The 23,865-nt window shown below is 39.7% G+C and overlaps 1 protein-coding gene across 1 annotated transcript in view; it reads right to left on the reverse strand.

The window, feature by feature from the left end:
• SLC13A1 (solute carrier family 13 member 1) overlaps positions 1-22,386 on the reverse strand; it is a 30,218-nt gene extending 7,832 nt beyond the window's left edge. The window contains exons 1-11 of the mRNA XM_063323283.1: positions 22,253-22,386; positions 20,261-20,389; positions 19,404-19,540; positions 15,188-15,375; positions 13,954-14,011; positions 13,797-13,863; positions 13,115-13,278; positions 8,485-8,604; positions 7,186-7,284; positions 6,995-7,096; positions 542-645 (exon numbers count right to left, since the gene is read on the reverse strand). Of these exons, the coding sequence (XP_063179353.1) occupies positions 542-645; positions 6,995-7,096; positions 7,186-7,284; positions 8,485-8,604; positions 13,115-13,278; positions 13,797-13,863; positions 13,954-14,011; positions 15,188-15,375; positions 19,404-19,540; positions 20,261-20,389; positions 22,253-22,351 (1,267 nt within the window). The 5' untranslated portion in view covers positions 22,352-22,386. The remainder of the gene's footprint in view (positions 1-541; positions 646-6,994; positions 7,097-7,185; positions 7,285-8,484; positions 8,605-13,114; positions 13,279-13,796; positions 13,864-13,953; positions 14,012-15,187; positions 15,376-19,403; positions 19,541-20,260; positions 20,390-22,252) is intronic.
• Between the last annotated feature and the right edge of the window lie 1,479 nt (positions 22,387-23,865).

The following is a 23,865-nucleotide window of genomic DNA, read 5'->3' on the forward strand; positions in this document are numbered from 1 at the left end:
TGCTCTTTCACTTAGACCCATTTACGCTCCGATCTTGCATTCCCTGTGAACCCCCAGATGTCATTGATTTCAGCAGCAGAACTGAATGCACAAAGAGGACAAGCGGGAGGTACACTTTAATTAGGGTAAATCCCATTTTGAAGGGGAAAAATTAAAGGAGAATGGACTCATTTGCCATGACGAATTTTATAGAGTACCTTAAATAAGCAGTAATATTTTCAACAAATAATTCCAACCCTACCCCATACAGTCCCATTCCGAGCCCATTCACTGCAGTCAATGGAAAGGTGGTTTCCACTGGCGGCAATGGGCTGCAGGCAGCAGGTTCCTGCACAGCACGAGCTCCTGCTGCTCACATTGCTTGAGTGTTGGCACTGGTTTCCAGGCCAGGGATGCTTTATATCCCAGTAAGATATTATCTTGTATTAAGATTTTAACATTAGTTTTTAACAACAATCCTCTAACAGGTGCAATAACTTATATTTATGGTTGCATCTTAGATACCTTATCGTAGTAAAATCCACACCAAAATATACTCAACTGTTTTCTCCATTTGAAGTCCTAGTCAAAGTTTTTGCTGGAATAATAAAGAACAGGACGCCTATCACTAAGGCAGTTGTTGAATCCGTAGCATAGCCTTTATACCTAAGAGAAAGGTATAATAAGATAAAATAATAAGAAAATAATAAGAAAAAAACACATAAATATATGTAGCCAGGAGCAGCGGAAAAGAGTGAGAAGGAGGATGGAGCGGCAGAAAGGAGCTGTTACGGAGTGACCACAACTCCCCCATTCCCCACCACCTGCGCCGCTTGGTGCAGTGGAAAGCGGTAGTGGAGTCAGGAGTCATGGAGTGAAGTTGAGCCTGGAAAGAAAGTGGGTGGGGGAAAGGTATTTTAATTTTTGTCTTTTTTTCTCACCATCCAACTCTGTTTTCAATTGGCATGTAAATTAAATTAATTTTCCCCACATTGAGTCTGTTTTGCCCATGATGGTAACTGGTAAGGGATCTCCCTGTCTTTATTGCTTTATTGCTTGAGTGTTGGCACTGGTTTGGCACTGGCACTCGACCCATGAGCTTTTTGACCTTATTTTCCCCCCTGTCCTGTTGAGAAGCAGGAGTGAGAGAGCGACTGGGTGGGTGTCTTGCAGACAGCCAAGGTCAATTCACCACATCTGTAGAATTAGTAGTTGCAAGCCCTCTAAATTCATAAACAAGCATCTTGAGTAAGCATGTGTCATTTTGTCACACAGAATAAGCTGGGGGAGGGGAATGTTTGGGAATAGCTGATGCTTAAACAACTAATTTTCACAGTTCAATGATAAATTTAATAACTTTAATATGCTCTGTAATAGATTCAGTCCAAAAGGCCTTAAGAGCACTGTGCATACCCACAAAGGATGATGATTTTGTAGCTAAGAGATGCAGCAGAGCTTTATTACCATCCTCCTATGGCTGTCACTACTAGGCTCACAGACACAAGTGCCATGTTTATTTTGGCCATTTCTGGTGCCTGAGAACCTGAGAACACTAAGCACTAGCGTTACTTAATCTGATCCAACAACCCTCTCACTTGTACAGATTAGCCGCAAGATCAGGTAAACTGCAAAGCTGAGCTCTAAGGCCATTTTAACACATCCATCTAAGTTACACGCTGTTAAGTGGTGACATACCCCAGTCTGTCTGATTTCAGTCAAGATGGGCATTCAAATGAATAAGAATTCTGCTGAAGAAACTTAAACCCAACATTTTCTTAAGCTTTTTTATTATTTTTATTCTATTTGCTTTAAGTTCTGTAAGTTCTATAAGTTTTCCTGAACCAATATACCCATATATTTGTCCTCTCAGCCTCATACCATATGCTTTTCTGCATATACAGCTACAGTAGGTCCAAGCATGACTTCCCAGCAGACCTTCCCAGCAGCTTAAGGTTTTGTACTAAACCAGGGTTTTTCACTGAAAGGGAAATATGTTCTCCCAGTTATATGTTACAAATGTATAACCCGGTAGACGCCTTTGCTTTAACAACATTGTTAGGTGAGATTCAAAAAACCTTAATAAGCATAGCACACCAACACCTACAACCAGCATAGTTTTAGCTAACACTGTCACAAAATGAAGCCGCCATAAAAGTTGTAGTGGGTCTCTAATATATCCTGTCTCCTGCTTCTGGTTGTCTGCTAGCACAGAAAACACTTTTAAAATACAAGTTACTACTTTGTTATGGTTTCTTAAGGCAGAGGGTTCTGCCTATATATCACATTTAGCCTAGGCCCAGATGCACTGAGTTTAAAGAGCAGAAAATCTCTTCCTCTAGGATCCTATCCTGCACTTTATTAAGACTTGCCAGGAGTTTTGGAGGAAGGCAAGATTTAGATACAGAAGCAATTCATGCTGCCACTTTCTTCTAGGCAGCTGCTTCTTCACAGGATGGTTGAGGTTGGAAGGGACCTCTGGGGTCACCTGGTTTGACCACCCCTGCCCAAGCAGAGTCACCCAGAGCCAGTTGCCCAGGACCAGACAGCTTTTGAATATCTCCAAGGATGGAGATTCCACAACCTCTCTGAGCAACGTGTGCAAGTGGTCAGTCACCCTCACAAGTAAAAGGCGTTTTCTGATGTTCAGGAGGAACCCCCTGTGTTTCAGTTTGTGCCTATTGACTTTTGTACTGTCACTGGGCACCACTGAGAAGAGCCTCCTCCCTCCTCTTTGCACCCTCCCACATATTTTTAAAAGTTGACAAGACACCCCCACAGCTTTCCCTTCTCCAGGCTAAACAGTCCCAGCTCGCTCAGCCCCTCCTCATAGGAGACATGCTCCAGCCCCTTAATCATCTTCTTGGCCCCTTGTGGGACTTGACTCTCTTTAGTATATCCATGTCTTGTACTGGGGAGCCCAGAACTGGGGGCAGCACTCCACGTGTGGCCTCACCAGTGATGAGCAGAGGGGAAGGATCACCTGCCTTAACCTGCTGGCAACACTCTTCCTAACACAGCCCAGGGTACCATTTACTTTCTTTGCAGCCAGAGCACATTGCCGGCTCATGTTCAACTTGGTGTCCACCAGGACCCCCAGGTCCTTTTCCAACAAGCTGCTTTCCAACTGGGTGGCCCCCAGTGTGTACTGGTGCCTGGGGCTGTTCCTCCCCAGGTGCTGGACTTTGCGCTTCCCCTTGTTCAACTGGGGAGCTGCAATTTTTTGCTCTGTAAAACTTAGCATTCCTGATGCAAAACACCATCCTTGGAAAACCTGCTCCGGACAGACCCAACATCCTACTATTATGAAGGCACACATGGCACCATTCCAAAAAGAAACTTTTCAATCCTTGTCATATTTTGAGATAAACATTTTTCAAAGTCCATTTATCCAAGCTGTAATACAATTGCATATACAACATCTACCTGCTTATCCCACTGCAAATCTGATTGTCCTATGAGGAAGCAAAAAAAAGCAGTTAAGGAGATCTCACAATGACTCCAACTGAGATCGTTGCAGAGAACTGTGGGCAAAAGTACCTAGTGGCCTTTTATTGGAAGTAGAGAAAGGAATAAACCAGGCAGAAAAAAAGAAAGAATATACTCAGGCAGTAATCTGAGGAAGCGTGAGGGAAGCCCACCTTGCACACATCAGTTGTTACCAGCTGCAGCTCGGTGTTGAACTTTGCAGTTTTTATGAGGTTCATAAAGTCCTGGCCAAAGGCCAACTTCAAACTCCTCTAATTGAAGCTAATACCCTACAGCCTGGAATCAGGCCAGGACATGGAAGGAAACTGCTGTAACAGAAATGATGTGTGATCCTCTGCTGTCAACAGACGGGGAGGAAACAGGCGGTTTTACCCTGTGCTGCTCTCTGGAGTGTTATACAACATTTATGAAAACATCCTGCTGCCTGCCTCCCGAGGGAGGTAACAGGGGCTCAGGGCAGGACAGTAAAGGATTAGTCTTTAATAGATTCACAAATTTTTCTTAAGAAAAATTGACAGGTAAAGGTAATGTAAGTTTGGAAGGCATCTGATAATGCTGCTTAAAAATGAGCTCTACTCAATACTAACAGAGCACAAATGTGGATTAAAAGTTGGCCAACATTCCGAAAAGTAACCCTTAAAGAGCAGGGAGGTATATTGGTATTATATTTAATTTGGTATTGAATACCAGTATTTCTGCTGGGATTTCAAAAAAACCCAGTGTCTGTATTTTAAAGGGATATTCAGTAACTTGTGAGGATGCAAACAAGGGGCTGAGAATATGAACATGGGTGGTGAGAGTGGTGAGAATTTGTCTTTTGAAGCAAAACTTTGAGCATTCCATTTTGTTTGTCAAAACAAAGCTTATAACGGGATATAATCAAACCAGATAAGCGTATCTTTAAAGTACCTATCATCACAGAAAAGTTTTAAATCCAGCGGGAAAGACAGATGGCTGGAAGATATACAAGGTGTGATGAGTTTGTCTTGTTTAGTTTGGCAACCGAGATGATTATCCACCAGGACAGACTATCAAGGCAAAGGCTAAATTCCAAAATCTGAGGAAACTGTGCTTTGACACCCTGAAATCAAGCCTGGTTGCTTTCTGGGTACTCATGTTCTAATAAAATAAATCTGTGCCAGGATTAACACAGAATAACGTAGCTCTTGTGATGTTCAGCATGTTAGAATAAATGCTCTGAGGGTCCTGCCTGGTTTAAGACGCTGGGAGTGGTGTGAATCATACCTAATAGAACCCATTCACTGGCCATGGAAGGCCTCAAGTTTACTTATAGCTCTGACATTGCAGCTTTTCCTAAGAACAGAGCTCATCTGCGCAGGTGACAGAACTTCCCTAAGGCTGGCTTGAGACTGGGGGATATGGTCCTGTGCAAAATAAGTACTATCAGGTTTCTGATAAGTAATTGGATTTCTACGCGCGGAGAATATTTCCTTACAGTTGTTTCCTCTAACATAAACATAAGGACGTTGTGCACATGCCTATCAGTGTACGTAAATCCAAAACACGGAACGATTTTGTACGCAGAGGCATCGGGGAACACATGCATAAGAGATATAAGCCACAGTTCACGCACTGCTAGAAGCCGCTTGGAGATCACGGTGATGAGTGCAATGTAACCATTGACAGAACCACAGTTCTTGGGATTTGAGTTCTTCTTCTCATTTGCTTCCTTGTTTTCTTTAAAGATGGCTTGCTCCCAGCCGTACCTGTGCTGTCTCCTTGCCCCACTCGTGTATCTTGGCTGAGAAGTTTTCTGTTGCTCAGGAAAGCAAAAACCCAACTGCCTGGTTTTATGCCAATTAACGCAATTGATTGATAAATTAAAGCTATCTAGAAATAGGCAAGGTCTGAATAGTAAGAAATGCTTTCTCTCTCCTTAAAGGTTTTACTAGGCAGTAACACAAGCTTTGTTTCTCTTCAGGTTACCTCACCCAAATTATAACGTGATTCAGCCTAATGTGACATGACACGTGCTTGCATTCCCTTCCAAGGAAAACATTCGAGGGCATCCACAGAGTAACATCCCTGTGCAGAACCTGTAACCACACTTATTATGAGAATATTCTGCTTTTCCCTGCCAGTGAACAAAATCCTCAGACAACAGCAAACAGACAACTTAACATAAAAAAATGGGGATCTCTGGACTGAAATAATCCATTCAAGCCTTAAGTCCCAAATTTGAAAGGTAGTTTACAATGTCTGTTTTTCAGTATCAGATGTATCTTGTCAAACTAAGCTCAATGAGCACTGAATGTTAACATGAAGCAGAAAGAGAAACAAAGCCAGCCTGATTGCTTAGCTGACTGATTGCTTGATTAGGTCAACACTCCAAAACCCCTTCAAGAATACAGTGTTTCATATGGAACAACGATCATCAGCTCTGCTGTTGTTATAAGGTGAAAAAAATGTTCTTTTGCCATTTTTTGGATAATGAAAAAATAATTTTAAAATGATATTATTTTTTATTGCACTTTTTAATGCTATCTTCTGCACAAAATAATTGCGCTTTGCACTTTAGATCTTCAAAGGTCCACACATATTTCTTGTAATATCCCCTACCAGTCTTTCTGGCAGAGCACTGGTGCGTGTGTGTGCGTGTATGAATGGTGGGAGTATATTTAAAGAAAGGAGGCATGATGGATGCAGGTTCACATGTCATTTATGACGGACACGAAGGAAAACAAAATGGAAAAATTACCACCCAAGTCCAGCACTGGCCTTTGACCCATCCAGTAATGAATGTTGCAGGCAGAAGGGCCTAAATAGCACAAAGTCCTGCTCCTCCCAATCCTGCAACTACTTCCCAGCATTCGAGAGCAAAACTCAGACCTTTGTCACAGAATAGAACTGAAATTACAGTAATAAAAGCAAAAGGACAGGAAATATCACAGTACTATAAGTTCTTGAAGAGTAACCGATTTCTTAGGGAAAAAGGTGAACCTGAAAACCAAGCTGTGGCGGAATGCAAAAAAAAATGTAATAGTTCTGAATAGATCCTGGCTTTTTGGTGGTTAGTTGAACTGTGACATTGCGAGAGTTATAATGAACAGTCAGTAATTTATACCATTAATTAGAGCTGTCAAAGCAGGGAATGCTGGCCTGTATGCATGCAAGTGTGACTGTCACTCAGGGTTGTAGATCAAAATATTCTAACCAAATATTTATTCTTGAATTTGTAGATTTGATGAGGAAGTAGCATACTGTAACATCCACCATTATGCCTTCTCCCCCACTGGATCAACTCTAAAAACTAGGCATAAATCCTCTTAGGAGGCACTTTATTGTATTCTGTAATGGGTTTAGCACATTTCAGGTATTGCACACATACATCTCTGAAATTGCTGGGATTTAGCTCTTCTGTGTACACTACAAATGTTTTCAGTGGCTTCAGTCTGGAATATTTTGGAAGTATTAAAAATACTTCTTTTTTTTTAAAAGTGAGAAGAAAAGAATGTATGTAGTTAAGACACAGTACAGTTCTTGTTGGTGTATCAAAAAGATTACTTACTTTGGGAAAAGCGAAGACCATCCTGGGATGAAGCCAGGGTCTCTGGTGAACCACAGCAGGGTCATTAGAATGAATAGGACAAGTGTAACAATTTCTGGGTAGCTATAGCAGAAACAGAATAGGTTATACATTTTCCTGAATTTGCACTTGGATATACTCACTCCGATTTGCAGATTCATAGTTTGACATACCTTATTGACCCAAGCTTCTTGTATTCCTCCTGAATGACCTGTGCTGAGGCCTCTTCTCTTGCTGTTCTCTTCTTGCCACACTTGAACATGTTTTTAAAACTGGAATGTAAATCAGCAATATTGAATGATGAATTAACAGTGTATGCAGAAAAAAAAAAAAGTCTAACCCTTCCAGTTACCCACTTCACCAAAGTAAAATTCTCACTTTACGATGCAGTGTCTCCCATTTAATTATCACATGCCAAACTGAGCCTATTGGAATTAATTGACAAAGCCCAATGGGAGATTGACAGAGACGGAAACAAAACGTGTGCTCTTATAGTCTAGCTCATTTGCCCAGGAAGGATGAAACTTTAATCATGGGATCTAATTGAAACAATCAAATACATAACCTGGCTATTTAATTAAAGTCATCTATGACTTTGCTTTACTTTGTTTTGTAATGAAAAAGTTTGTATCTCCTGAGTAGCCCGCATACTGACCAGCAGGCTCTTTGGTACGAGCTCGGTTTTCATTGTTGGGTAAGACTCTTACACAGCGTTAAAAAGAACAGTATCGAAACAATCAAGAAAAATGAAACAGTAAATGTTCACATATGGAGTGGTAAGCGTGGGATGATTTTAAGTCTGCTTAAGAGTGGACAGTCACGCTCTTCATCTCTTGTGCCATGCGTAGCCATGAAATTGGGGAAGACAGGTGTCCCCGTTGTTATCTCTGCGAATGCTAGTGAACTCATGGAGAACAAGGCTTTGAAGAATTAGTCCAAAAGAAGTACTGTCCTTTCCAAAACCTTAAAAGCACAATCTCTGAGAGGAATAAAACTCGCCATCCCACCACATATAAATTTTGGAAAAGTAGAAGTTTTTTACTTCACATTTACAGATATAGTCATCCAGTTTATAACACAGATATTGCTCAAGTATTCAAGCCAATCCCTGACTCCAGTGAAGGACACCATCCTGATAATAAATCTTCCAGTCTTAGAAAAAATTGTGTAAAATTTCAGTATTCTTCTTTCTTGCACACATGCACTGTTTAATGATGATGTCTGTTTATTCTAAGGGGATGGGTATCATCATTTGTAATATGGACTTTTCACTTTGGGCTGAGTAGTCAAGGGTCCTTATTTTAGAAAATTCTTGTCCCACCCCGAAACTCATCCATACCAATCAAGGATGAAAAATCACTGTTGATATCTTCCTATTGAGTCTGTTAAACTTAGATGTAATATTTACTCCTGTTACAAAATATCTCTTACATCACCAGCCTTTAGTTTTATTGATTACAACATTTACTTACTCAAACCCAAGGAAAAGCCACTGGAGCCAGACCCAGGAGAGCACCAGAATAACAACTGTGATGGGGATGGAAAGGATAAACCAGGATCCAAAATTGATGCACTGGCAACCTGGATAACGCCTGGATGAAAGTGAAAAAAACCGTTCAGTTGAGCTTTGCAAAGGAATGAAGACTTGGAAGAAGTGCTATAAAGCCCTGCAGCAAAAGAGTGCTTCTAGCTGACTTCAGCATGAGGTGGCCTCTGGTGGCCTCCTCCCTCACCCTCCCATCCTGTTCTTTATCATCATGACCACTACAGGAACCAGCTGTGCCAGTTATTTGGCCATGGGATCAGCAACAGGTCTGGGGATCTGACACTGATCTAGGTGTGTCTAACCTCAGTTCAGGAGGCAAGGAAGGGCCACTCACTGTGTTAAGGACCATTAGGACTACAAAGAAGCATAACTTGAAAAGCAGTTCTTTTGAGAGGAGGCTTTAGTAGAAGAAAATATACTCAAATGAACAAGTTCCAAAGAACTCAGAAGACAACAGTGGAGATAACATCGAGATTTGTATTGTTTAAGTTTCCATAAGGGATTCAAAACTGATTAGAAACAAAATTATTACTAATTTCCAAGAAAGGCAGGAATGTTCATTTGTTAGGCGGGTTGTCTCTCCAGTCATCTTGTTTCTTTGAGGCTGTCTTAATCTACTATTTAAAGATGTGGGTCATTCAACCAGAACTCTCCCTGCCATGTAAATTTAAGAACAGGAGCAATGGGCTTTGGTTTTCTGAAAGAAATTAATTTAATGTTGAACAAGATAGATGCCAGACAGGCAAAAAGGTCAGGTGAATGAATCCTGTTTTTCAATTTACTTTATGAACAGAAGTTATTCTTCCTTTGAACTCCTCAGACTCCTCTCTACTGAGAGAGCTCTAATGCTAAAAGCAAAAAAATTCTAGTCTGCTTGAATGACCTTCCTCCTTGATGTAAAAAATCAGATGGAGGGGAAATCACAGTGTCCAGGCAAAGGCTGTAATGACTTTCCAATTCCAATATTTCCAATTATTAGACAATCTTTTGTGTTTCAGGCCTTGCTATAAGAAAAGGAATTCTGATGGTCACATAGTTCTTTGAGGCAGGAAATGCTTATTATAAATGCTTTCTCAAGTATTGTGCAAATTTCAGGGTTGATCTATATTTATTGCGACAATTACATATATTGCAATTAAAGTGCCAGATGAGACTGAACCAAAACTCCTACCCACTTCTTGAGGTGATGCTCTAAATTGCAACTGCACATAGTGAGGAGACAGTGAAACTGGAAAAAGAACAGGCATTATGCTGTTATATATAATTTATTAATTATGTGGCTATTTAGCTTTTATTACATGATTAGCCACATCAACTTTTGAACGCACAAATTCCAAGGTAGGAAAAAAATGGCATCAGCATAGCAATGACTTAGCATTTCATCACTTGCGAAAGTGTTTATGATCTTCTTTTGTGAATTATGTGTGATAATTCCTTATTGAGCAACAAAACAAGCTCTTGAAAACTTTATACTGAAGAGTCAATTCCATTATACAATGTTAATGTATTGTGGTCAGATTTCACAGTGAGTTTGTACAGAGCTGAATATCTATGCAAGTGTTGCTAGTAATCTTGATATTAAAGTCAGCTATTCTTCATCTCCAGAGCAAATATTCCTCAGGTAGACTGGATGGTCAATTTCAATGATTTAAAAAATGATGTATTATGTAGTGCCGGTTGGATTATCTGCTGTTGTTGGATTATCTACTACAGGTCTTGCCTGAGACAAGAACGGACAGGACACACCAAACTATTTTCAAGACGTATTTCCTTTGGAAAATGAAAAAGTGTGATTCATTTCAATAATCCGTATTTTACAGTGATTCAGTGCCAATAACAACAAGCTCTTTCCAGACAAACACTACGAATGCCAATAAATTTGGTTCTTAGAACAAATCCAGATAAGATTATTCATTTTATGACTTCTATAAAATTGCTTAGGTTGAAAATAATGTGATGTTGGCAAAGTTTGATTCTGGAAGGTCAAAGTAGATAACCAGAATAGGATTCAGAAAATTGAGTAACCTGTTAGTGAGCCTGACTGGAGAACCAAAGGTTTCATTGTAGGATTTACTCTTCCTCAAGCACAGGAGAAGTTAGTTTTCTCCCCGACCTGCTGTTGTCTGGTAACCTTTCCTCTCTCTAACCTCTCCACAGCCTTCTCCTCACCCTGGGGTGCCACTGCCTGTGCTCCTAGAATCCTTGTCCCTGCTGTGATCCTTGGCTTGCAGTGCTGAAGAAACTGCTTCATGTGGGAAAGAGCAGTGAGAAAGTCTCCACAGCTATGTAAGATCAGGTAGGTGACACTGCAGATGTGAGATAACTTATATGAGGATCTGCAGCAACCTGAAGGACTCAAGATGAAAAACACCATTATGGAAAGGGATAAAATAAAAAATAAATACAAAATTTTAAAAAAAGGAAAATAAATATGGAGTCAGAAGAAAGGGACTCAGGATCACCAAGGATCTGTTGCAAGGAGCAATGAGGACCAACCCAACTCATCCTCATTGATGCCTCCCTGGCCAGTAAAGGCTTCTGGGTATCTTATGGGCAGTGTGAGCAGAGTAATCCTTAGCCTACTAGCTGGTTTAGTGTCTTAGTCAAAACTGGGTTTTTTTATTCTTTTTCTTTTTTTTTTTTCTCCAGTTGTCTATATTCTAGACACTATCATAGTGTCCCTTTGCATGCAACTAAAGAACAAATAGAGTGACCCTGAGAGGTTCAGTAACAAATCTGTCTTGAAAAGAAGTCTTTATGGAAGCTGATCTCACTGGCAGGGATGCTTCTGCCCTGTGGATCACAGCATAATTGCTTGTCCTAAACCAACAGCAGGCTGAGGATTCCCAGCAGCACACAGGCTAACACAGATATACTACCTTCCTCTTCATGTGACAAATGAAAAGAAGGGAAGGGGAGAAGGGTAAACACTAATGCCAGCTCATTTAATACTACAATCAGGAAGATATAAGGAATATGGAATTTCACAGTGCTATTTTAAGTGTTTTATCACTGAGTGGGAAACCCAGGAATATGCTGTATGTACAGCTCTTTTGCTGAATTATCCTCCCTTCAGATGCATGAAGGTAGACTGCAAATGTGTCCAAGTCGTGCTAACAGGTCAATTCCCACTTCGGACAGGGCGTAAATACAAATGAAGCCTCTAAGGAGAAGGGGAGCAAGACAGTTAAAGATAAAAATATTTGCAGAGTTAGGTGGTAGATTCAGCTTAAGTTAAGGATTAGTCTCAGTGGTTGTGTAAAGATTAAACAAAACCCTGGTGGGGTATAAAACTGGATTACACATGCAGCACTCCATGCACAGCCCATGCTCCTAGCAGAGGGTGAAGACCCAGGGAGAGAGCCGCAATCTGCTTATGCATTCTTGAAGAGATTGTTAACAGCTAAGACAAACTGAAAAACCAGCTGCAGGCCAGTTTTCTCCAAGTTTCCTACAGCTGCGGGGAAATGAACAAGAACAGTTCTTACCCCTAGCAATCAATCTTGGATCCTTCTAGGCTCCTGAGGTTGAAGCCTGCTTGAACCAGAAATGCTTACATGTCTGAAAGTTTAAGTCTGAAGGACTTATAATGCCCTGTGTAGTTCTTTGGCCCCAGTAACAGGCATTCTGTTATAATTTCCATGCTGTTTCCATTGTTGCTATTTTCTTAGCACAGTCTGATTTACAGACTGTGTCACTTTAGTTCTCTATAGCAGCTGATGCCAAATTTCATCCATTCATGGAACACAAGTTGGAAGAAAATCTATCACCATTTTGTACATAGGCAATACAGAATAGTGGGCAGAGGGTAATGAAAGGATTGTATTTTACTTTGTTACACTTTAAAATTAGAGTAGGAATATTTCTGGCAATGAGTAATTTGGAGAAGAAAAAAAGTTCAGCAAGAAATATTGGGTTTTCAAAAGCTTTAGAATGAAATCTGCCAATTTTCTTTTCAAAGTGGTTCTACTTAGAAAAGAAAAGGAATATTAAAGAATGTTTTTAATAACCTCAAACCAAAATGTTCCATTGAATGCAAAGTCTGAGACCAGTTTGAAATTATTTGTTTTTTCTTTGACTAACGGACCTAAATTCATCATTTCAACAATGTGCTAGCCTCCTGAAAGTCTCCTGATGCACTTTGCTAAGCGGACCTGAACTTAGCTCCAGCTGTACTTAGAAATGAATAACAGTCCTTTAAGGCCAGACAGTGTCTGTCATATTCAGGCTAAGTAGTGTCTTCCTCCTTAGATGAGCCCAATTTTTTCTGCGCAGCTATGCGAAGAGTAAGGTATTACTTAACCAAAGAATGGTCATCTTTTTGCGTGTGTTGGGTGATCACTTACAGCCTTTCCCAGTGTAGGACAAATACAACCATGCAACTTCATTTTGTCTCTTTAACAAAAAATATCCAAAAGGAAGTAATAGAGCCAAATAATATCAAATCAAAGAATAAGGATTTTAATGCATTTTTGGGGAGCCATGTGAGAGCTCAAGAAAGAACAGTTAAAATGCTGGATTAAGAAGAATAAAAATAATTTAATATAGTCTCTTACGTATTGAAGTGCTCAGCAAAAATCAGATTAGTCGATGTTCCTGTGATTGTGGTCAGCCCTCCAATGGTAGCAGAATAAGCAACGCATAAGCACATCACTTTAAAAACCCCACTGTGGTTGTTCTCTCTGCTTTTTCTCCCTGTTTCAGCAGGTGGTAGGTTCTCCTTAGAAAGAATATACACCAATTAATATATAAGAAGAGCTCATCATCAAGCACATAAATAGGATTCAAGGATGTCCCAGAACAGATAGAGAATTTGCTGGCAATATAGCCATATGCTGCCTGGTTTGGTTTGCTGTTACAGTGGTACTACAATTATTCAAGCAAAGGAAAAGAAGGGAGAGTCAAATCCTGAAGTCCTTTGCCTAAGCTGTCTCAGTCTCCACACAGGAACTTCCTTTATATGTGCTGATATATAGAGTTTGTTCTCTGGTGAGGTTGGTTTAACTTGCGTAAAATACACTGGGAGCCAAAGCCATTAATGAAATAACTAAATAAGCAAATTGTATGTGTATGTGTATCTACACATATATATCTTAATCATATGAAACTAGCTTCATTGCTATCTCATTTAGCACACCCCAAAAACGCCATGTTAGCTGTTACATAGGAGTGAGACTCAGGTTAAAATTAAGTTACATGCATTAGCTGCATTAAATAAAAAAAAGTCAACTTAAGTACCTGTTCCTTGCCTTTTTCATTTTCCTTTTCAGTTGTGCACACAATAACACTCACATCGTTGTCATATCTGGAAAAAAAAAAGGTATGTATTGTAATAAACAGATATTTTGTTTAGATATATTCTTAGAGCAGAATTTAGTAAATGAATAACTATTACCCATTAACTTGTTTTTCTTTCTCTTTCCAGTCACTGCTTTGACATTCTCCTACATTTTCTGCAAGACATTGATGGAAAGACATATAAGCATTTAAGGGAGCAAAACTGGAAAGGCTCCACCAGCATGTCCCATTCCATGCAACCCCTTCACATCATCCCATAAATACATTTACAAGTGCAAATCTTAAAAACAGCTAAGTTGCCCCTTCTCTTTCATGACTCCTATTCCCCAAAGTCTTAATCTTCTAATGATGAGAAATCTTTTCCTAATTTACAATCCAGCTGCGTACATAACCATTTTAGATTCATTTGTTCTCCCAGCATCACCCTAGAGCTTAAAGAGCTCTTTTCTCTTGATAGCATTTAAATCCCAGTGAATTTGTAGCCTGTAGTCATATTTCTTTTCAAACCTCATTTTACCAGGCTGAACAAACCAGCCTTCCCTCCTCTCCTCTCCTCTCCTCTCCTCTCCTCTCCTCTCCTCTCCTCTCCTCTCCTCTCCTCTCCTCTCCTCTCCTCTCCTCTCCTCTCCTCTCCTCTCCTCTCCTCTCCTCTCCTCTCCTCTCCTCTCCTCTCCTCTCCTCTCCTCTCCTCTCCTCTCCTCTCCTCTCCTCTCTCCTCTCCTCTCCTCTCCTCTCCTCTCCTCTCCTCTCCTCTCCTCTCCTCTCCTCTCCTCTCAACTGACATATTCTGCACCTGTTCAGTTTTAATTAACTATAGAATCAGAGAATGGTTTGGGTTGGAAGGGACATTAGAGACCATCTAGCTCCAACCCCCCTGCCATGGGCAGGGACACCTCCCACTAGACCAGGCTGCTCAAAGCCCCATCCAGCCTGGCCTTGAACACTTCCAGGGATGGGGCATCCACAGCTTCCCTGGGCAACCTGTGCCAGTGTCCCACCACCCTCATAGTGAAAACTTTCTTCCTAATGTCTACTCTAAATCTGCCCTCTTCCAGTTTGAAGCCATTATCCCTCGTCCTGTCGCTACACGCCCTTGTAAAGAGTCCCTCTCGAGCTTTCTTGTAGGTGCTTTTCAGAGACTGGAAAGCTGCTATAAGGTGTCCCCTCTTTGTGAACATGAGAGGCTTCAAACTCAGCAATCCAAGAAAGGTCTCACAGTGAAGCACGTAATGATGTTAGTATTTCCCTAGCCATTCAACTTCATTTCTTGTGGTGTTCACCCTGTTGCAAAGTGAGGGTAGGCAAAGGCAAAAACCGCACTGCACGCCTACCGTCTAGCTCCAGTGCTGGGTTGGTGGAGCCGTTAGAGCAAGGCATCTCCAGTGCATCAGCTTCTGTTTCAGCTCTGATGATCTGCTGAGCTACAGCCTCTACAATTGGCATCACCATGGCAGCAGCAGAGGTGTTGCTGAGCCACATTGACAAGAAAGCACAGCTAACCATGAAACCCAGCGTCAGCCTGGAACAGGAGAGAAGAGTCTGTGGCTGTTACACCAACACCTACTGTCATCGCTCTATTAAATATAAATTGAAAGCTTTTTCAACAGAAAGGTTGCATGTAGGAAACACTGAAAATTTCAAGGTTGTACTGAAAATGTAAAGCTTGTAATTGACCTCTGAGGAAGTTTATGAATTAAAATTGCCTTGATCAAAGACACTGAAATTATCATATTTTACAGTTAAAGGTTCAAATATGTTATAAATCAAAACAGAAGCAATAATGTCATTCATTTAGTGGCCAGCCCAATCTAAACCTCGACAGATTATTTACAGATTGATACTGTAGTTGAGTCATCTTTGAAGAAGGAGCACTGTGCATGTCACAAGTTCAAATGAAAATTAAAATGGCTATACTGCTAATGCTATTAATACTGTATTGTACAAGCTAGCTCAAAAACCTTGACTTATCACTTAGGCTTTTAGTCCTCTAGATACCAATCCAGGTGTTACAGGAAGAAATATTAGCAATTCAGTAGGTGGTGCTTAACTTAGTTCTTAACCAGTGCCCCAAAACAGGTGTAGGGATCATTTGTGCTTCAATAAACATTGTATTTGATATTAAATGGGAAAATGAAGGTCATTACAAAGTCTTAGTCTGGTCTTGGCATAGCTTATGCTAAGTTTACTACCAAATAGGAATTGCTCTGTGCAATTTCTGATTGCAGCTATGCCATGCACTGAATTGCATCCGAGACCGGGGTCACTCTAGTTTTACACTAAAAAATATTCCATGTCATATCTGGTGAAGTTGGACAGTAATTTTAGAATACAGAACATATTGTCATTTTTAATGCATTTCTTGGAGTTGTAAATGGGAGTAGTCCTCTGTCCCAAGGTGTTGGCAGTATCATTAAACGCCTGCCATGAGCAACTGTGAGTGGGGGGACTGTGGGGTTACAGCATTTTTAAAAAGTCATTTGTGCAATTTGTAAAGCTCTTTGCCTAGCCTTGATCAAAAACTTCACAAAAACTATAAGGATTTCTCAGCACATGAAAACAAGATTTTATACAAGCAGTAAGCAGTATTTTATGTAAGCAGTATTTTATGACATAAAAATACCATTCAAAATGCCTCTCATAGCCTTTCATTTCAGCTAACAGCAACATTTCAAATGATTTTTTTTCTCAACAGGGGCACCTTGTCTTTTCTCTGTACACTATTAATTGTATAATGATGAAATGATCTGCAGACCTGCAAGAGGTGGACCTGATTCGACACAAATTGCTATCAGTGGTATAAAACCCATTAACTTTATGTAGTTTTTAATTAGGTCCTCAGATGGGAGTTGGGCAAGAATTGTGCTTTCAGGAGAAATTTTTATGCAGAAAATAATGGTCATACTAAGCACACTGAATATGAATGTTCACATTATAGAGAAATATAATTTTAGTACAACTTGCAAGAGGATTTTAAATGAAAGCAAATTAAGACATTCACTAACATGTTTCAAAACTGTTCATCATAAATTTCCAACATCTGATGGACTGATGATCAGGTAACCATTCAGTCCAATGTGATGTACTCTAATGAGTGATTCTAAAATAGATTTAAAAAACAATAAAATATATCCTAACCTGTTCAGCCTCCTTTTTTCTGCATTATTCTCCCTGTGGTGGTGTTAAAAAATATTCTGCATGGAACCTTGGATGATAACTTCTTTCATATTTAACTATAAAGTCACTCATTGCTATGTAATGCAAAATCAATCTTTTGTTACTCATTCTAGTCCTTGCAGGGTGCATAGACATACTCACCTTTCCCTGCTAGTCTGTAGGCCAGGCTGCATAGCTCAAATGACAGGAGATCTTTAGGAACTCATAGAATCATAGAATCATTTAGATTGGAAAAGACCCTTAAGATCATCAAGTCCAACTGTTAACCTAACACTGCCAAGTCCACCACTAAACCATGTCCCTAAGCACCACATCTACACATCTTTTAAATACCCCCAGGGATGGTGACTTCACCACTTCCCTGGGCAGCCTGTTCCAATGCTTGACAACCCTCTTGGTGAAGAAATCTTTCCTAATATCCAGTCTAAACCTCCCCTGGCACAACTTGACGCCATTTACTCTTGTCCTATTGCTTGTTACTTGGGAGAAGAGACCGACCCCCACCTCTCTACAACCTCCTTTCAGGTAGTTGTAGAGAGCGATAAGGTCTCCCCTCAGCCTCCTTTTCTCCAGGCTAAACAATCCCAGTGCTCTCAGATGCTCCTCACAAGGCTTCCTCTCTAGACCCTTCACCAGTTTCGTTGTCCTTCTCTGGACACGCTCCAGCACCTCAATGTCTTTCTTGTAGTGAGGGGCCCAAAACTGAACACAGTATTATTCAACGTGTGGCCTCACCAGTGCCAAGTACAGGGGGATGATTGCTCCCCTAGTCCTGCTGGCCACACCATTTCTGATACAAGCCAGTTTCTCCAGAAGAATGCAGAATCCAGCAGACTCCCGCTATTCTACTTCCACTGCTACATCCCCCATGTCCTCTAACGCAGGAACCTCCTACAATGATATCTCTGCCATCCTCTGGATGAGGCTCCAATGTGCAAAGGCTGGCTGGGGACTCCTGCTAGCAGAGGAGGAGGGCTCTGCACAGAGAAGAGTGTGCATCACTTTGCAGTGGGCACAGCGAACAAGCAGCAGATGCTGAAAGGTGGGAGGATCCTCTCCCTCACAGATCATCTTATCATAATCTTATCATCCTTTTGCCATGATCAGGAAATGTGATAGAGCTGAAATGGCTATGAGGAATACTGCTTCCTCAGGTTACAAAGCTGTCCGTGGAGTTGCTCTAGGTATCCTCAGCAGCTGGCTGCAAGTTTCTGTGTCCACAGCAAGTTCCCCTGCAGTATTCAGCTTAGCACACCATCCATTTATGTTCTCCCTTTTAAGGTTTCAGCCAGGATTTAGGAGTGATCAAAAAAAAGAGAAGTTGAAATAACTAAATAACTCAAATATATGCATAGCTCAAGCTTACAGCTAAAGATAATGGGAGGCAGTTGAACAAGAATGTAAGGAACATTTTGTCAAAAATAAAGCTACCCGCTGTCAAAAGATGCAAGAAAAATCAAAGTACCTGTGATATTTAAAATCACGACAGAAAAATCACTGAGAAATAGAAATAATCCAACATTTCCAAGAGGTGTTATTAGTTAGATCACCTAAGAGGCATCTCATTTTTTAGACCGGGGGCTTCTGTTTTTCTGAATTTTTACTTCCCATCACTGTCTGCTTCCTGACAAGGATTCATAAGCATTGTGTATTCTGGAAAACCAGACTTGATCTACAGGTCTTATCTGCAGCCTTACTGGTGTGCTGAGAGGTGAATCTGTGGGCCTGAAGCTTTGCTGCAAGTTTGTGAAGCAAGGAAAGAAACGAGTTTTCACTTTGTAAGAGATACGCTGATAGTGCGTAAGTAGTGTGTGATTTCATTTCCCTCATCACCTCATCCAGCTGGTGAAGTTCCTATTCCTTTGATATTTTCTTCATAGATAGACAAAGAAAAAAAATAAATGAAGACATTGGCTTAATGTGATTTCCTTCCCCACCACATCCTTAATTTTATTATTTTTTCCCTCACTGTGTATTTGAACTCTTCTTGTGTTTTTGGGAAGTGTCCAGAATTTTGCAAACAGTATTGAAACATGAATTAATAGTAAGCATAGCACAGATTTTCAGTTGTAGGCATCAGGTACATAATGTACCGCCACCATTAAGAAATAGGACCCTTACATTATTTACAAATTCATCAGATTTTTTGTTCAGGAGGTTCCTTATTATGAACAGAATCACCACAGGGAAATTTCAATTAGGATTTCAGCAAAATAATAAAGTGTCACCAACGAATCAATCACATCATCTACTTTGTTTCAGTAGAAAAGAAAGGCTGGACTTCTACTACAGAAAAAGCAGTAGGCAATTAGTTCTGGAATACATAGCTTTCCACAAGTAATATTGTCCTTCGAGACATTGCTTAGCACATACCATGCAGGGTTGACACCCACCAGCATCACCATTCTTAAAGCCACTCTTTTGTGGAAATTCCATTTTTCTATTGACGTTGCCAAGCAAATTACTCCAATCAGCAGCAGATGAAAGTCTTTAAAATAAGCGGACGCCACCTGAAATAAAACCAAAAAATATTTTGTGATGTTCTGTTAGTATTTTTAATGAAAAAAAAAATCAGTAAGGATATGTATTGAAATAAATATCAAGAAATATTTTTTGGCTTAAATTTAGACTCTTAATTTCATTTAACCAAATGGTACAAGAGTAACTGCTTTTAATTTGGACTCTTAATTTCATTTAACCAAATGGTACAAGAGTAACTGCACTAAGACCCATAGAGTTAAAACAAAATGAAAAATAAGGCTTACGATATGAACAACCTAAGATCTTCAGTCACATCTCACTTATGAACTAAATCACCAATGAAATTCTGCTTTTATTAATTTATTCACCTATGCAACAGACAAAACAACTTTAAACACAGACTTAGAGTATGATCATCTGTGTTCTCTCATTGACATGAAGATGTATATGCAGCGTTTTGCACATGGGGTCTTTAGTGTGTCATCTTGCTTCTGTAACATTAAAGATATTTTATATCTACCTAGCATTTTCCCATCTAAGCTCTGATTCACAATCTAGAAAAAAATATTAAAGAAATACGAACAAGTCCTGAGGACAAAGCATGTAAGCAAGTCTTGAGGCAGACCCACTGTGACTGGCACTCAGCAAATCCATGGATTAGCCCATCAGGTTTCAACATTATGTGATTCTTTATTTGGAGATTTTATCATTTAAATCTGTAATATGATAGAGAGGGAAAAAAGAGTTACCTCCTTGGATTCCATTATACCAAACAATGGGAACATAAAGGCAGGGAGCAGAGCTGAAACACCCAGCGGCAAAGCTTCTGTGAGCCAAAAGATGGCAACTACAAACAACGTGTATGCACATTCTGCTTCCTAGAATACAAAAGGCACCAACAAAAATATGAGTGGATCATCCAGGAAAAGAATCACAATTGCAAAATGTCCAGTTATGTCAGTAAAGAGATTTCCCCCACCTGGGATAAGTACGAGCGAAGGGACCTGAATTTAGGGTAGTTACTGAATGCTAATGATAATCCTGATAAGATATGAAACATAGTCTGTAAAGTAGTTTTAAAGATTTTTTTTCCTAAGAGATAGACAGTAAAATTGCTTTAATTCTACCACTTACGAAAGCTGGAAAAAAAGTCAGCTGCCTTTTCCTTCAAGCACAATTAGTCACACAGGTCATTCTGGAGGATTCTCAGACCATGAATTAACATAACTCACAAACATTCTGCAGCTGCAAGCAAACCTTTAAACCTCGAGGAGTAGTGGCAGTCAAAAAAAGTAAAATTTTGTCTCTCCTATAATCAATTAAATTTTGTCATCAGCATCAGTATGGCGAGGATATCAACTAATATAAAAAGCGTTGTGCAAAACTGACGAAACCCACAGTTGTTGTTTTTAAGACTTGCAATTTCAGTGAGCAGCTTTTATTTAAACTCCTGGAAAACATGAGTTTTTTTCTTTTTTTTTTTCAGGATGATTTACTTCAGTGCAGCCTCTAAAATGCAGCCACAGCCAAATATAATGATGTGAAGCGAGTCTAGCTTCTTCTAGAATCCTAGAAACCTCTTCTGTGTAGTTTTGGTTTGTATTTTTGCTCTTGAGGAAAATGGTTTAGATCGTTTAATGCTACTGGTTAGGGCATGAAACTATTCAACAGCAGCAGATATGGTTTGTATTGGGAAAGGAATGACTTAATGAAATGGCTCTGGGAACCTCTGACTGGAAAACAACGTTAAATCTAATTCAGTCAGCTATGGCTAGCATTTATTTTTTGTGGAAAGCTTGCGTTATGTATGAAACAATTTGATAATGTCAATTCGTTTATCACATAGCAAATGTCCCTCTCGCTTAAGTCCTACTGCATTAAGAATTTCTCAAGAATTTCCTCTGAGAGAGGAAACTGAAATACTGAAGCTGTGATGTGAGACAGCGTGAAGCGTGTTGCTCTGTAACCACTAATCTGTCTGTGAGGCAAGGACTTCTGAACTGGACTTTCATGCATTGCTACACGTGATATGTGTGATGCATGTATGATAATACATCACAGGGGAATTGCGTTTCATTCTGCTGACATCAGAGCTGTACCAAATAGAATCACTAATATAATTTATAGATAGCTGTTTCATCAGCCTGGAGTTACCACAAGAATTATTGAATACCAGAAGAATTTATTTCAAGTAAAATAAAACTGTGTCCTGCCATAACCTTTGCTCTATTGAGGAACCAGAAGGAATTTCTCAGATCATTGATTCCAGTCATTTGCTATCAGACAACACAATATACAATGAAGATAAAAAAACCCTTCATCAAATAAAAAGGTAATTGCAGCTGTCTTCCTACCAATTCATCTCCATTGCCAATCATACCGAGCTGTTTAAAAGTGGCCAAGATGTAATAGTTAGGACAGGATTTTCAAGGTAGTACAGATGAAGTTAAATGAGAAAAATATTTTCTGAACAAGAAAACCAAGATATAATTCAGAACTTCATGGAACCAGCACAGAATATTACATTAAAGCTGTTGTCTTTCTACATTTCTATGCGAATAACCTGAGTTGACAAAAATTTAAAAAAAAAAAAAAAAGAAAATCCATAAAGCAAACATGAAGTCACTCAAGGTGCCTTCCAACTCAAATCATACTATGATTCTGTGATTCTGAAAAGATCTGGGAACCTCAGGCTTCACATGCAGGTGTTAAATAATTACCTCTCAAAGCGGGTCACTTACTTTAGTTTTGATGATAAGTGGAAGTGGAAGTAAAAGCAGCGGGGTGAGGACAATGAGCAGGAACCTTCGGTAAACCAGGAGGTAGCTAAGAATCTTCATGGTTGATAGCTGGTAGATGAACTTTTCTTCAGAAACTGCCAAAAAGTAGATCTGACTTTAAATAGCTGACTCTGATTAATATTTTTCCAAGCTATCACCTTTAGCCATTGCTAAAGCAGGCCAGTAAAACAAGTTAAAATTAAATCTTGCTCTTTATTGTTTTAGTGAGTTTATTAACAGTAGGTTGATAAGATAAGTGTTCATCATAAACCAAGGCTAGATGTCAGCCTCCTCATGACTTTCTCTTCCTGCCCTTCCTCATAACAAGTTTATGTCATTAGAGAAGCTTTTAGACAACTAGATAACTAAAATTTTCAGGTGCTTTCCCAGGCACTCTTGGCTTCAGTAGGAAATCAAAACGTCTAATATACACAGAGTATATGTTCAAAATCACTTATGGCATTATGTGAAAACATATGCAAGATCATTTTACTGAACAGAATTAAAAATAATTCATCTTCGTCCCCATCTGTGGAGATATTAAAAAATTGATAGGACAAGGTCCTGAGCACCCTGACCTAGCTCTGAACTTTGCTTTGAGCAAAAGGTTGGACTAGATGACTTGTAGAAGTCCCTGCCAGCCTTAATCTTTCTATTGATTCTGTCTGTCTAGAATTTGAAATACATTAGAAAAACAGGGTTTTTTCTGTCTTGCCTGGAAGGGAGTGTATGATAGTTTTTTCTCTTCTCATGTAGAAACAGGATAAGGTGTTCCATGTACATCATATAAAGCTTTGAGGAAGGCTAAGAATAGGAGAGTTTTGGAGACAAAAGTAAAAAATAAATAAACCCTTTTGCCTGAATTTTCCCATTTTCAATAAAAGCAAACTTGGTACAGACTTTGTAATACAACAGAATAGCATCAAATAAAGAGGAGAAAAAGGTAGGAAAGAGGCTGTACACTATCTGTGGGTGAAGATCAAAAGGGAAAAGAACACACTGTTTCATGCTCAGGATCTTACATGAAGCAGAAAACTGGAAGGGGAGACAGACGGAGTCTTTGAGCTGCCATCAGAACCATCCAAAGGCCAGGTAATAAGGTAGATTTTTGCTACCCATATAACTTTTTGATTATAAGGATCCCATGTGTCAGGGTACAGAAAAACCAAGTGATAAGATTGCCAGTGTTGCAAACAAACTTTTGGTTTCAGGAAGGCAGGACTTCAGTTTTACTAAGGAAGCAGTATTTCAAATCTAACTAACAGGAAAGGATTGATTGAAAACCCAAAGGTGGGAAATACTTTGGGGATGAAAGTAATAATGAAATAACAGCCTCTACTGCTGCACAGAAAGAATTGGCAAAACAGATTTGACACAACCGAGGGAGCAGAAACTGAGACCTCCTGAGAAGATAATACAAGGGATAAAGAAGTTCCAGGGAACTGGTAGGTTTTGAAAGGGGCTATTCTAAATATATAATGACAAACCTGGTTTAAAGAATTCAGAAACAGTGAGCAGAGAGGGACACTATGGTGTGTTCCCATCAGGAAAGCCTCAAATATCCAAAAATGAAA

This window comes from Chroicocephalus ridibundus, chromosome 1 (assembly GCF_963924245.1).
Source record: "Chroicocephalus ridibundus chromosome 1, bChrRid1.1, whole genome shotgun sequence".
Taxonomy (NCBI): Eukaryota; Metazoa; Chordata; class Aves; order Charadriiformes; family Laridae; genus Chroicocephalus; species Chroicocephalus ridibundus.